Source organism: Sander lucioperca, chromosome 5, assembly GCF_008315115.2.
Source record: "Sander lucioperca isolate FBNREF2018 chromosome 5, SLUC_FBN_1.2, whole genome shotgun sequence".
Lineage (NCBI taxonomy): Eukaryota > Metazoa > Chordata > Actinopteri > Perciformes > Percidae > Sander > Sander lucioperca.
Genome location: NC_050177.1, coordinates 35,358,272 through 35,374,370, shown reverse-complemented (window position 1 = coordinate 35,374,370; position 16,099 = coordinate 35,358,272). Strand labels below are relative to the sequence as shown.

Sequence of the window (16,099 nt, the reverse complement as noted above, 5' to 3'; positions counted from 1 at the left end):
AGTTTAACCCATTTGCCGTCAGGTGGCGCCAGAGTACAACACATTTGTTCAGGCGCTTAGACGCACTGACGCTCCAGTTAACTTCAAGTGCAAACAGGTGTCGTTCTTTGCCTGCATTTCGCTTTGCACGTGTCTTTAAACTTGTTCTTATGCATGATGATATACAGAAAAATAAATGTGTTCAAGTGAACGTAGCCCTAATTCCTCTCATGTATGTTGGTGTTTTCTGTATTCATTTAATGTGTTAAAAATAAATAAAAAATGTAGAAGGGAAGGGAAGTGACAATGGAGATTGTCGGAGACATTGTGGATAATTATGTTACATCATCAGGTTTGCAGTTAGAGAAGGTTATGGTGCTGGCGCATTAGTTTGAAATGAATGTCAAAAACCTCTAAATGAAACCATGGGCTGTGTGTTTGCTCCCTGTCTGTCCGCCTTGCAGTGAGTCTGGGCGGTGGGAGGGGGGATGATGCTCCAGCTCCTGTCACACATGCTGTACAGCAACAATAATATTTGGAGAGTTACAAGTGGCTGCGGTCTGCACCACAAACCGAGACGCATGACCAATGAGCTCTCTCTTGCGCACGTACCCAGATTTCAGTTAACAGTGATCATTGGTGTATATGCACGACTTTAAAGCTCAGCAGCTCAGATAAGTTGGTGGCCAGAGTGGAAACGGTGCAAGATGGGCAAACAAGCTGGAAGGCAGTGCGGGTGCTTAGTTTTCTGAAGACACAAGCGGCGCTCTGTGCAATTGCGCACAACTTCTTTATTGAATGCAAACACCGAAGCCGAATTACTGAGTAGAATTTCCTGAGCAGGAGCAAATATGGCTATGCTTAGTTCTTTGATTATTTTCACAAAGTTTCTACTTTATTTGAAACTAACATATTGCATGGAGGTAGATTTCTGCATACCTGTTCGCGTGGATCATCAAAAGCATGAAAAGCATCTGCACCGGCGCGCGGAGCAGATGACTGAAAGACTGATAGTTTTTAGACTAAGTGCATTCAACCAGGAACTTTACCTCCATCTTACGCCGGATTCCAGTTTTTTTGAACCGGGCAGCCTGACGCCTGAAAGCGGCTCCTCAGCATCTAACGCCTCTGCAACAGCTGACTTACGGGAATGCTTCTACTCCGGGGATGTCAACGCCGAACCGGACTCCTACGCCGCGCTCAGCCTGTGTAAAGGTCTCCATGGGGGTTTTTCCTATAACGGCATGGAGTATTTCATCAGCCAGACCAGAACTGAAGACGCAGCAGCCGCGTCTGGATATGGAAACTCTTTCGACAGGACGCATGTCATCCGCCGCCGGAGACGCGCTACGCACTCAGGCGGCAACTTCACCAGCAGGTGTGGAGTTGCACCTGACACCAATTTCAACATTTCCCTGGAGAAATACAAGCACATCAGTGAACTGGCGATTGATGGCATTACTGAAACTGTGTTGAAAACCTTGGGGAGGTCCAAGAGGTTTGCCTCCATCCCCAGGTTTGTGGAGGTGCTGGTGGTGGCAGATGAATCTATGGCTACATTTCACGGGGATGACCTAAAGCATTACCTCCTGACCCTGATGTCAGTAGCAGCCAGGCTTTACAAGCACCCCAGCATTCTCAACTCCATAAACATAGTGGTGGTGGGTTTCATGGTTATAAATGAAGCTGACAAGGGACCCAAGGTTTCCAGTAATGCAGCCCTGACTCTGCGCAACTTCTGCTCCTGGCAGAAGAAGTTGAATAAACACAGCGACAAGCACCCAGAATACTGGGACACTGCCATACTGTTCACCAAACAGGTAAGCAGGGGAGGAGTGAGCTGCACCAAACCCAGCTGTAATGCATCACATTGGTGGTGTAAGGATTGTAATGTTGCACTCAAACACAACTTGTGCATGGGTGAATTATGAGACAAAAATGGGCCCCTGGGCACAGACATGTAAAAGACTGTAAGGGACACTCTTTCAGTCTTTTTTGCAGGTGAACCAGAACTCCCATACTCTCAGAGACACAAAACTACTCAGTGAAGTTAATTGTATTAACTTTACAACAAGAAATATTAACTGTCACTTCACACAGGTCTGTGCTCTGTGTACCCGTTCAGTTATTCATCTATTAACTTGTGTGTTGGTGCAGCCTGTCAACCGCACAGCCCTGCTAGTCCCATTTCTTCTAGTTCAATGAGTCACTGGAAAAGAGCAACTGAGCCAAATCTTTCCATGAAAGACCTCACCTCTGTCGGCTTCTACAGAATAAGAACTGGGTCACTATCTGCCTATAAAGGCACCTTCATGATGATCAGACCATTTTTTAAGAATCCAATTAGAATCCAAATTCCTTCTTCATTCATTCAAGATGATGTAAATTGACACTATCTAAAGCATTCTGCTGGTCACAGCTGCCAGATAATCCCATGTGGCCACCAGAGCTGCCACCATTGCCTAGTAAATCTTTCTCCACAGTCACTAACTTCTCTCTGTCTCGCCCACTCTGATGCCTGGTTATTGGTGCCTGCTTTCCATTAGGTCCAGTTTGGCTCTGGCTGGCCATCTGAAACATGTCCTCTCTCCTTCACTCCATAGCAACATACAAAAACACTTCAAGGACAAAACGATTTAAAAGTCACCCCAACACTGGGGAAAGATCCCTTATTTACCGAGGGCAATTATATGTAGGAAAGTCCAGGTCCGATGTTGTTGTCCTTGTATGGCACAATGAGTGCAACTGCTGAGATGGAAAAAGTCTTGTAATAGGTTACGGAGAGCAAGTGGTGTGGAATACACATGGCTGGCAGAGGGTGCTTCTGGCATCACTGGGCCTCAGTGTAACACTGGGTTAATAAGTTCATCCTCCACTTTAGTGTTTACTCTGAACACTACCAAAGCACAGGGAAGTCATTTGTATATAACATAATAACATCAGTTCTGCCGAGAAATATTGAATCAGAGACAAAATAAGTTTTAGTCACCTGCAGTATTTGATTATAAACCAAAGCACCTGATGATGGCGCAAGATTCAGGAGATCAACACTTTAGGGAAATGTGAATTCCTGTAACACATGTCATGGCAATCCATGCAACAGTTGTCAAGACATTTTAACCAGAAAAACAAATTATCATCCTAATGGTGGCGCTAAAGGTAAAATCAGGGGATCAACAAAGTCATTAGGATTCATCCTCTGGGGATCATGAATGTCTGTAACAATAAAAAGAACGGCTTTCACCGCAGACTGCCAGATACAGCCAGATATAGCCAATTAGCAGAAATTGAGGTACAATATAGAGAAAAGAAGAGATAGTGAGAGATTAAGTGGTACACTGGTAAAGATAAGACTATCATGGAGTTTTTGTCATGGTTTTACTCACCCTGAGCTGTGTGCTGCAGGTGGAACTCATCTTGTCCTTCCAAACTCTCTTTTTACCTCTTTAACTAAACACCAAGAGGAAATGTGTGGTGGGCTATCTCCCCTGACCCTCTGCTTCAACATATTCAAAAGCCAGAACAGAGAAACAATAAACAAACCCATGTGCTTTGTATTAGTGCTCTTCATGGTCTCTTCATCCTGTAGCTCAAGGCACAGCCACAGAAACATGTTTGGAACATGGCTCAAGTTCAATATGATTTTCCAAGATTTTTATGAGAATGAAATAAAAGGCGTGTTACAATTAACATGTCTCTGTGTCACCAGGATCTTTGCGGGGCCACAACCTGTGATACACTGGGTATGGCTGATGTTGGAACCATGTGTGACCCGAAGAGGAGCTGCTCCGTCATTGAAGATGATGGCTTGCCCTCCGCTTTCACAGCTGCCCATGAACTTGGTAAGAAAGTTGTTTGTATTTGCTGTGAGAAACATTCATCATCAGGGATTGCACACTCACATTATGCATGTTAGATTTATGCTAATGCACAAGAGTTGCATATAACCTAAGCCTAAAATGTCAAAGGAATTTTGCAGTCAGGTTTAAGACGCGCATAATCAGTGCAGAAACTAGCCTGGCCAGAGGGCTTTGCAACTTTCATGATTATCTATATGGCTGTCCTAGTCCCAGTGCACTGCTGGGTTTCAATCATAGCAGTGATTTAATTGCATTTACCTGATGTTCTGTTTGTAAATCAGTCCCTCATTAGATTGGCACAATCAAAACCAGCAGGTCTCTGGGCCAAGGTTGAGATCTATGCATGTTCGACATTACAGCTGCACAGCATAACTTTGTACACTGGCAGCTGCAAATTGAAAGTGAGAGATAACAGAAAAATCTGAAGTTCAGTCACCCTAGAATTATTTCACATAACATTATACTAACACATGTACACTTATCTTTAACATTCCAGCTTGTCTGGGATGCTTTTGTGAAAAGGAGAATGTAAGCATGAAAAAGGATGAAGGAAGCAAAGGAAATAACACTGGCCATCCCAGTTTTCTCTGGACAGAGCCCTCACTCATTGCTCTTTAGGAGACTCTTTGCATTTCAGGCGAAAATGTCAAATCCACTATAAGTGTGTGGTATGAGCGTTAGTTGTGTTTGAGCATACACTCATACACTCACATATATGATCTTCGATATTAAACGTGGATTGTGCTAGTTGCCGTGGAAATGGCATAGGAATAGTTGAACCTTTTGTGAAATACTTATTTGCTTTGTTTCCGAAAATGAGATGAGAAGATTTATACCAATCTCATGATTGTGCATGTACAGAGCAAGACAAGACTCAGGGCATGGTTTGCCTAGCTTAGCATAAGGACTGTAAGAAAGGGATACACTAATTTGCACGTTTTTGCTAAACCTGTGCAGAAAGAAAAATGTCACATGCTGTAAATATTTCCTGGCATTTAACTGCTACATATTGTAACTGTGCGCAGCTTCCCAAAGTCTTGTAGTCACAGTGAGGTTGCCAGGTTTGGATTCTTTGTGTTAGAGACACTAACCACATCCTTGCTCCAGCTTCCTACTTAACCCACAGATATGAGATTAATACGAATCTAAGAATGCTGACCCACTCTTTTTATTTCCAATTCGCATCAAGGATTTTAGCATTGCTAAATAGCTAGCTAAAATGAACCAATATTGATTGGCATAATGTTAGCTGTTTCATGGTAAGTGTGTGCTGTTGTTTCCCAGCTAGGCCACAGAGAAGGTATTTCGTGAACCAGAATGCCTGAATTCTGACTTTATACTGAAGTTTTGAGTTATCACTTCCTGTGGATGGTGTAGTTTTGACAAATAGGGTTAATCTACCACGATGCAATTTCTTTATATTTATCTGTGATTTAGGCTGATATTATGTATGTAATCTCCTTTTTGCAGCTTAAAATTACCTGTCAAAGGTGAACATAAAAAAGGAGCACTGCTAATCCTGCTTTTTCAATGACATTTAATGGGTGATATATGAACTGCATGTACTTTAGTTTGACAAACTCCTAAAACTGTCTAGTTAAGGCAAATCCTATGAATAATACAAATTACATATTTTCACATTTTCAATAATCAGTGGTTGAGAATGTAAAAGAAGCAAGACTCATGCCTGAAACCAGATGCACAAGTAACTCCTGAGGCCCCAAGAGAGGCATTGGTTTACACTGTCCTCATTACACAATTTCCCCTCGAAATGGTCCTGTCTCATGATTGAATACGCGGAAACACATCTATGTTTTGTTTTTTTGGAATGTTCTGCATGTCCATATTTAGGGAATTAAATGATTTCCTTGGGAACTAAATTCCCCTGTCAGGCCTGGTTTAGAACATGGACGTACATGTAAGCCACGCTGTATATTCCCATGCTTAACTGCATTCCTGTCTGCTATGACATCAGCTTTCAAATCAGTCCAAGTTTAGTTTGCTTTGCCTTATACATACATGTGTGCTGTGATGTCTGGAAAAAAGTTTCTCTTTTTTGGTAATATTTTCATCATCACAGATACAGAATTATGCCCAGTAACTCTTACTAACTGCTTATTGTGTTTTAAAATATTGGAACTACTTAACGCTAACAAAGGCATAACCTTCTGTCTCTCTTCCCACGCTACCCTCATCCCTCAGGCCACGTCTTCAACATGCCCCACGACAATGTGAAGGCGTGTGAGGAGGTATTTGGGAAACTAAAGGACAACCACATGATGTCTCCCACACTGATTCAGATCGACAGGAGCAGGCCCTGGTCTGTGTGCAGCGCAGCCATCATTACTGAGTTCCTGGACAGAGGTCATGGTTAGTAAACACTTCCTGTATATGTTTCTGGACTCAGATGGACCACTAATTCTGTCCAGGCTTCATGCTTTCAGCTGGTTGTAATCTAATTGCGCCCACAATAACAGACCTTGGCTCTAGTTCGTCATGGTTACATTTGTAATTTCAATATCAGTTTCAACTTTCAAAAAAAAAAAAAATCTATTGTATCTATTTGGATAAAATATTTTTTTTTCTTTGTTAAGCGAGTGTTTATTCTTGAGTGTTTTTTTGTACCTAATCCTCGCAAAATGGGATCTTGGAATAGAAAAGTCAAAGTAGTTATATATCGAGGGTCAACACACTTCAACACTTTTAAACACACTTCACAGTAAATAACTCTGTAAATAAATGTGTAGCCTAATGTAAAAGTGATCACTTGTAGTGATGAACCCAAAGAGACGTATCACCAGACTCTGCAGTTTCCCTCAGCTCTGCAAAGCGTTTTAGCTTCTTTCAGCTCATTGTTTCGGTTTTCTGGCCCACAACTTCAATGTTTTGGTTCAGTCACAGCACTCTCAACAACTTTGTTTCCAGCCACAGTAGACAGCTGTTTTTGCTAAAAAAATAAATAAATAAAAAAAGCTCTGATACACTTACTGTACCAAACATGAAACGACAAATTTAGTGATTAGCTGGCAAACGTAGAAAATTTAGCAGATTTCCTTCCTGGGAGTTGATTAGGTGCAAAACAGAAGGTTGATGGAACTAGAAAAAATGAATGCAGCTTTAAGAAAACGTTTGGTTGGTGGACACCTGTAGTTGTCATGTCATGTCATAAAAGACAAGTTAATGGTGAAATGATTGAATAATCCACCCCATAGCACATTAAAACCAATGCTAAATTACCTTACATGGGATCAGAATTCTGGATCTTTGGCTAGAAATCCTGTTTTAACAACAAGCTGGAAGGGATGCAGCACCCAGCTGAGTCCTCATAGCTTTAAGCAAGGCTTTGGGAAGTTAAGTGCTTGAGGATGCCAGACTAACAGAGTTCCTTGTTATATGCTAATCAGAGCTAAAAAATGGTAGAAAATGTTCTTTATGTAATATCTGAGGACATTTTGTTATATTTTGATGTTGTCACATCCAGATATAAAGTATATACTACAGTGGTGGATGAGAGCATATAAAAGTAGGTTAAATGTCAGATTTTTAAGCCAGAAAGATGATTATTTTGTAGAACTAGCACATACTAGATCCTCACTAGCCTCAATAGACTACAATGTATCTACAAGAAATGCAGAAATGTGAAACACTTCATGGCAAAATTACACTTGAAATAAGAGTGCAATAAACATTACCCAGTGAAGAAACTGTGTATACGAGGAAGTATCTTTCCTTGAGATTTTATTTCATATGCCGATGATGACATACATTAGCCACTTTTAGTATCCACATTCAATATACCATTCATAAGTTAAATAATATCGTTTGGCTGTTTCTTCTCAGTAGCTCCCTTATGCTAAGTCTTTTTCTGTCTGTGTGTAAACTCCTGTAAGTGCCTGTGAGTGGATTCTGTGTAATAGACAGAATTAGCACACCAATGTATTACCTCCTCGCAACCAGCCCACTTACTGTAATAAGCAAATTAGTCTTTACCAAGTTCAACACTCCAAAGCTAACACTACTGTCTTTTCTTCATGAGCCAATCTTAACATTATCTGGTACCTGCACTGTCTCATATAGACAGCTTGCAGTCTGCTTTTGTACAGACTGAAGACACAGTTATTGAACATAACCGTACTAACAGTTTTAAGCTCTTTCATAAACATTATTGGAATGCTTTAATCCATAGTTTTATGACGCTTTGTACAACATTTAGTCATTGCCTTACATGAACTTACCAGAGCACTCTTGCAATGCATAACAGTTTTAAACAGTATCATTCTTTCTCAGGGACATTTGATACGAGAAAGATGATAGATACAGTACATATGTTCCTCTTACTTAAAGATGACCAAAGTTTGTTTTACTCTTATAGTTGATTGATATATTGTTTTCAGTTTCATGGACTGATGAATCACAGTTTCTATTAATTCTGACTTCACTAACAAGGAGTCTACGTGGGTCTAGTGTAGAAATATTTGGTTAACCACAAATTTAGCAAATAAAAAGTACTATTTTCATCACATCAGTCAAATTATCACAAAATGCCATGGTATTGATTTCATTGTTTTAATTAGATTTTTGTCCCTAAAGCTTCATTGGTTGATTTATTGGCCATATGGTTGCAGTGCAACAAGCTATAAAAAAAAAACATTGACATATTAACACCTCAATAGGTTGATATGGCGAATGTGTTAGCAAACAGTTGCCTAGACAGAGTAACAGCAGCATTCATGTTCCTGTCCACTATAAACATACGTCTGATATTGATTTTTCCTTTAGCTGCTCTATGTTTTGGTCTCCATCAACTTCTTGTCGCTAACTTTGTCTGCCTGCTGTTTGGTGCTGGCGGGTAGTGTTAAATGGCTTCATTAGCTTTGCACTGAAAACAGCTGCCTGCTGCCACTTGAAACAAGGTTGATGAGAGCGCTGAGACTGAATGACAACCAAGGGGGTAAGCGAGCGTCCACAAAGCGTACCTCCTATGGCGCCATTTTGTTGCTAACAAGCCATCACCCGCCGTTAGCATTCCATTGACTGCCATTCATTTTGGCGCCACTTTGACAGCGAATAACTTTACATCTGAAGCGTTTAAAGACTCTATTTGTCCATTGTTTATTTCTAAAGAAACACGACAATGTATAAAAGGCTCCATTACCTTGTATCTCACATTATGGCTCCGTAGCAGACGTTTTTTTTAATATTAGGCTAACGATTGTGTCATAACCACGCGACTTACTGTCGCATAGTAGAGGAATTACCGTACAGTACAGGAGAAGCTCGCAGGCAGTTTCGACTTACATTAGCTGTTTAAGTTTAATTACTAATGTTAACTAGCATTTTAGTTAGCAATAATTAGCCTGTGCCTATGTTATCTCCTTACATATACCTACGCTCTCCGTCTCTGCAAGATTGGGAATGATTGAGATTTCTCTTGGCACAGCTACCAGAAGACTTACAACTTTCAGACAGGTTGCTCATGTCACATTTACGTCGTCAAGCTCAGTTGGAGGCTGCGCAGTAACGCTGGAAAAGTGCTTCATATAGACTTCACTGGTCTCCATGGAAATCTACGGCATCACATTGTCCATTTCTTTAACTGTCTATGATGACAACAGTAAAGTTGCAAGCCTTAAAGTGCTCATATTATGCTTTTTGGCTTTTTTCCTTTCCTTTATTGTGTTATATATCTTTTTTTGTGCACGTTATAGGTATTGTAGTCCAGCCTTCCGTGACGAACGTGCGTCACTTTGTAACACGTTATAACGCCCTCATACTCTGCTTCTGACTGGGTAGTAGTCCTTACCTAGGTACTATGCATGTGCGACTCCCAACAAAGATGGAATAGAAGTGAGATGCCTCACTCTGTAGCTAAAACAGATCAACACACAGGGTGAAAAGAGGAGCTGCAGCAATGTGTAGTTCAACAAAAATATGGTGTTTTTTGAAAATTAAACCATGTAAACCTATTCTGATATAACCTCTAAATACAAGTATGAACCTGTAAATGAGCATAATATGAGCACTTTAAAACCAAAACAATGAGCTGAAAGATGAACTCCGTCGAGCTGAGGGAAACTGCAGAGTTGATGAGGAATCTCTGTGGGTTTGTCAAGCAACATCTTAGATATTACACGTAGTAATTTTCCCCATTGTAAATACAAAAATATCAATTAGTGGAGCTTTAAGTTTTCTGTGTTTAAAGTGAATTTTTGTGAGTGAATGCAGCTGCGGTCTGATTGTTTGCAATGTTGTTTGTTTGTTTCTGTAGGAGACTGTCTGTTGGACCAACCTCAAAGGCAGCTGTCTCTCTCAGACAACCTGCCTGGTTCCAGCTACAGCCTGCACCGCCAGTGTGAGCTTGCTTTCGGCCCCGGATCCAAGCCCTGCCCGTACATGCAGCCCTGCTCCAAGCTGTGGTGCACCGGGAAGGCCCGCGGCCAGTTGGTATGCCAAACCCGACACTTCCCCTGGGCGGACGGCACCAGCTGTGGCAACGGCAAGGTCTGCTACCGAGGAGCCTGCACTGATAAGAACAACACCATGCACATCAAGGTGAGAGAGTGCGGAAAGAAACCCTGTCCTGCTTGATCTTTTTTATTACATGTTGATGTACCATTGTGTTTGTGTTTCTTTTGTCCCAGGTGGATGGCCGGTGGGGGAAGTGGGGAGCATTTGGAGACTGTTCCCGAAGTTGTGATGGAGGAGTTCAGCTGGCAAAGAGGGAGTGTGACAACCCTGTTCCTGAGAATGGAGGCAAATACTGCTATGGCCTTCGCATCAAATATCGCTCCTGTAACTTCAACTCTTGTCCTGAAACAGGTACACTAGTCTCTGTTTGAGTATTTTTACACAGGAAGACACGTTTTGTAACCAGGCCATGGAGTTACCATTAGCTTAATTAGCTCACTAGCTACAGCTGATAAAATCTGGCTAGAAATTAGAAGTTGCTGTTGTCTACCTCTGTCTAAGTTCAAGGACCCATTGTTGACTGAGAATTTCAAGTAGCAAATCTGCCACGATTATCATCATAAAATGCACAGAAGTGAAATCCATTAGGGGCTTAGTGAACAGTCAATTGCAAAACTGCAATCACATTCTATAAGGTCAAGAGTATTGCAGTAGTTGTCAACTAATCTGAGGTTCTTTTTACATCTCCAGGTAAGAGTTTCCGTGAGGAGCAGTGTGAGGCATTTAATGGCTTAAACCTGAACACCAACAGACTAGGTTCCTCTGTGGTTTGGGTTCCTAAATATTCGGGCATCTCTCCCAAAGACAAATGCAAGCTTATCTGCCGCGCCAATGGAACTGGGTACTTCTATGTCCTCGCTCCAAAGGTATGTAGCTTTTAGGATTTGGTATATTCACTTAACCACTCCTCCTGATTGTAACCACACCATCCAATTGTATCTTCTATAATTAACTCTTTTTCTAATCACGAAAAAATGGAATTACTACAAGACAATACAATATATTTACTAGACAACCTGTGTTAATAAAGTAGAGAAACTACAACTAGCCAAATTACATATTGATTGCTTTCGCTGGAGGATGATTTGAGCCTAATAATTGCTAGCTGTTGTTTTAGCCTGTAGATGGTACATGCTATGAATAAAAACCAAAGTCCTGCTGCACTCAGATCTGTCTAAAACGCTAAGACGTGACTTTGGGGAATTCTGTCAATATTCTGAGATAAATGGGTATCAACTCCTGTAATTGCTAATATAATCTGAACTCTGTGTCATTGAACACCTCATCATGCGTCAAAACCTCATGGGAGGTGTAGTTGAAACATTTAGATATAATATTTAGCAGCTCTCTGTTCACAAAGGTTTGCCGTGTAACTGCTCGGTATGATTCGGCCCTTATTCAAAATGCAAGAAGTAACGGCTAGTTCTATCCACAACAAAGCATTGAAAGGTGATATGTTGGTGGCAGTAGAGAGAGTGGCTGCTGCTGCTGCTGCTGCAGCAGGATGGATGGAGCGTCGAGGAAGGGAAACATGCAGGGACAGTATCACTTCACAGCTGTGGCTTGTCAGCAACTATGTATGCAACCAGAAAAGAAAAAAAGCTTGTAACAGCAATACAGGCCAACATCTCGTTTACACTAAAGGATACACTACACTCCCTCTGGTGCTTCTTTGCGACTTTCTATTTATGTAGCTCTTTGGTTCATTATGTTTGTTTAGAAAGAAGAATAAAGTATGTAATTATGGAAGATCGTATATGTGGCAACACTTTCTGTCTTGCTCTTTCTTTCCCTCTGTTGTTCCTGCTCATATTATCCACCTTAAGATCAGCTTGATGTAATGTCTCAAACCCTGCAGGTTGTGGATGGGACGCCCTGCTCTCCTGACACCTCAGCTGTATGTGTTCAAGGAAAATGCATCAAGGCAGGCTGCGATGGCAAGCTGGACTCTAACAGGAAGTTTGACAAGTGTGGTGTGTGTGGTGGCGACAACCAGGGCTGCAAGAAGGTCTCAGGAATGTTCACCAAACCTATGTAAGTATCAGCACATACTGCATCACTACATAGTATTACATCTAAACTGCCGGGACACATCAGAATGTCAACGTTGATGTCAAGAGGTTTGTAGTGTAAATGTCTTTGGTGAAGTGTGTTAGTGTAAGGAAGGAGAAGATAACTGAGCTTTTTCAATCTCTAATGGCATCAGAAACATCTAAGAGAAAATACAAGCAGCCCATGCTCACAAATCACAGTTTTCCCAACGTGGTATTTTTGTAGCCGCTGCACCCAAAGAGCCTAAGCACATAACCACCGTAGCCTCTTAATGCAGAACTATCAATGAAGCTTTAGGAATAGCCTAGAGGTAGGCATTTGACATGAAGTGTGCAGTGGTTCCCAATATATTCATGGAAATAAGTAATCTGGATCTTGTGGAGTTATTCTAAACACTAAAGAGAAATGGTTTAAGGAAATTTTAGGCAGACTGTATCTGGGTCTGGAAACTGGATGATATAACAATCCAAGACATAGCCTAGCGTAGTTTAAAAACTGTAAACAGAGGGAAACAGCTAGCCTCACAAAGTTAATGAGGCCTTTAAGCTCTTTCAAAATTTCCACAATGTAACTTGTGTATTTAACACATTTACGAATTCAAAACATTGTGGTTGAAAGGAGCATCTCTTTTAAATGTATTGGTGGCTGGAGTCAACAAGTTAACAAGAAAATAAGATGTGTATTTTTTTAACAGTCTTTGTACTAAGTTAGGCTAACCATGTCCTGGCCCAATCTCTCTACTACAAGCATAGAAATCGAATTGATGTTCTCATTTGACTCAGGGTAAGAAGGCAAACAACTGTTTCCCAAAATATCACAGTGTTCCTTTAAGTGGAGACATTCATGTAGAATATCTTTCAGCCTTGACACGTGATTGTTTGCCACCAAACCTTCTTTGATTTGGTGGGAAATCGTCTATGTTTACTTTATTAGACAACGTGATACTGTTTAAAGACGAAGTGATAAACAATAAGATTTACCATTTCGTGAGAAATTGGTGAGAACTGGTCAGAACTTGCACAAAAGAGCATCTGCAAATAGAGGCAACCAATATACCAGTATAGTGACACACTGTGATCTACTCACTCTCTGGAATCCTTTACATTGATGATGTTTATGAATACATGAAGTGCTTTTAAGTTTACAAGTTACATTACATCCATCATCTTGAAAGAATAACCATTGGCCATTCAGCATTATTAATGCTCTACATCGCCACACTTTCTTTTCAGTCATGGCTACAACTTTGTGGTGATGCTGCCTGTTGGAGCTTCCAACATTGACGTCCGTCAGCGTGGCTACCGAGGAATGGTCAGCGATGAAAACTACTTAGCAGTGAAGAATCGGCACGGCAAGTACCTGCTGAACGGCAACTACGTGGTGTCAGCCGTGGAGCGCGACTTGCTAGTGAAGGGCAGCTTACTGCGCTACAGCGGCACCTCCACATCCGTGGAGATTCTTCAGGCCACCAGACCCCTGCAGGAACCTCTGACTGTAGAGGTGCTCTCGGTAGGGAAGATGACTCCTCCCAGGGTGCGCTACTCCTTCTACATCGCCAAGGAGAGCAAGGAGCAGAAGACTCTGCGGAAAGAGGAGAAAAGCCACACCGCGCATAATAGTGTCTTGGCGGACAGTAATAGGGTAGAAGCTAAGACGCAGATTATGGGTAAGAGGCCGGTCAGTCATTGGGTGACAGGAAGTTGGGATTCGTGCACAGTGACTTGTGGGAATGGTCTGCAGAAGAGGCTGGTGCAGTGCCAGAGCATGGAGGGGCGTCCTGCAGTGGACTGTGACAGTGCTGACAGGCCTGTAGCAGTGAGAGCATGTGGTGATCCATGTCCCATGTGGGATGTAGGGGCCTGGTCTCACTGCTCCAAGTCCTGTGGAAGGGGCTTTAAAAGGCGGCCAGTGCGCTGCATGGCCGAGAATGGTCTAAATCTACCTAGAGACCACTGCTCTGGAAGGAGGAAGCCTCAGGAACTGGACCTCTGCAATCTGAAGCCATGTTAAAGCAGAAGAGACACAACCAAAGGACTTATTTTTGTCAGCCAAAGTGACGATTTGCCCAAATCAGCATGATAATGATCCCACGGCTGTGTTGGGTGGAAATACTCTCAAATGCAGCCTGACTGTGTCTGAAGGGGCGTCTGCTACACTGAAGAAAGCCAATGGAGACAGAGAGGGTCTCCCTCTATTGTATGAAAAGACAGATATCAGTTTAGATAAGAGAAAAGAATGAAAGCTGTCTTCTTGTAAACTGTCAAACCATCTGCCTCAGTTTTGACTTGTGGTTAGTCTACCTCTACCAGGAAAGATGACACAATGCCTGAGCATATACAGAGAGTAACAGAGGAGAAAGATGCAGAGACACACACATCTGCACACAAACATAATTTCTTGGTAAAGTTACCTGCGTGGGATGAAATTGCAAAAGCAGAGAGAAGTCCAGACAGACAGACAAAGCATGGTGAGATATAACCTCACCACTCACACTGTGCGTTATCACAAGCAGATATCTCACCTGTGAATTGACATTGTTCTCTTTTCACTGAAGAACTAATCAAAATGTGAAAGACAGTACTGTAACATTCATGCACCATTCAAGACCTGATTGGTCCATGCAGTTTCTGCATCTTTTTTTGTAATTTGTCTTGAATCAGTGCTTTGGCTGTTGTCTGATGTAGAATAATCAAAGCCAGCAGCCAATCACACTACCAGTCAGAGTTAGATCATAGCTTTACAAGCTTCATATCCTTACAAAATGAAAAAACAGTCAATATATTACGCACCTGATACAATCTTTATGAATTTGATCAATATCAAAGAACTCCTGAATTTTACTCGTGACCAAAAAAAGTAAAAATTTTTATAAGAGGAAAATAAGTTTAAAGCTAAGATGTTAGCATATTATATCCAGTGAATGTAGGCTGTTTATATGGTGCAATCATAATGTGTCTGTGTCTGTTTTGTGTAAACTAAACCGAGTAATGCTCCTGTTTGTTCTGTTGCCAAAGAATTATAACCTTTCAAAAAGCCTTAGTACTTTGAGACACGTCTCTGATGGAACTTCTTTTGTCTGCTACAACATATATATATATATATATATATGTATATGTAGCAGATCTGCTAAATACATCACTAGTCCTGTGTTTTCCTATGAGAAAAAACTAAAACCAAAAGGGACAAATGAATAGCCTATTAATTATTTTTAGTTTTATGATGGCGCCCTCCTAGTTTTGCATTAATTCAATGGAATCCTGTTTGGAATCCAAGATGGAGACATTTCGATAGAGCCAATTAAATCTTGCATAAAGCATTAAAGCAGACATATTATGCTCATTTTCAGGTTCATAATAGTATTTTAAGGTTGTACCAGAATAGGTTTACATGGTTTAATTTTCAAAAAACACCATATTTTTGTTGTACTGCACCGCTCTCTCTCACTGCTGCAGATCCTCTTTTCAGCTGGTCTCTGTTTTAGCTACAGAGTGAGACCTCTTTTCTTCTTCTTCTTCTGTACTATCTTTGATTGCACTGCACATGCCCAGTAGCTCAGATGTAGATCATGTCAGCTAGCTAGCTCCACAGACAGTAAAAGAGAGGCTGTTTCTACAACTTCGGTCAGTTACAAGGCAGGATTAGCTGGGAGACTTCTAAATGAGGGCACACATGTAAGTAGTTCTTTTGTAGATTATGGTGAACTTGTGTGTGTTGTAGCAGTGCTTTGCTATTGAGAACGA

General features: G+C 41.3%; 1 protein-coding gene across 1 annotated transcript; it reads left to right on the top strand.

The window, feature by feature from the left end:
• Window positions 1-521: 521 nt before the first annotated feature.
• LOC116039024 (A disintegrin and metalloproteinase with thrombospondin motifs 15) lies at window positions 522-15,466 on the top strand. Its single transcript, XM_031283778.2, has 8 exons — window positions 522-1,799; window positions 3,689-3,821; window positions 6,042-6,209; window positions 10,108-10,391; window positions 10,481-10,658; window positions 10,998-11,173; window positions 12,166-12,341; window positions 13,592-15,466. The coding sequence occupies exons 1-8, from the start codon at window positions 831-833 to the stop codon at window positions 14,367-14,369; spliced, it is 2,862 nt and encodes a 953-aa protein (XP_031139638.1). The 5' UTR covers window positions 522-830; the 3' UTR covers window positions 14,370-15,466.
• Window positions 15,467-16,099: the final 633 nt, after the last annotated feature.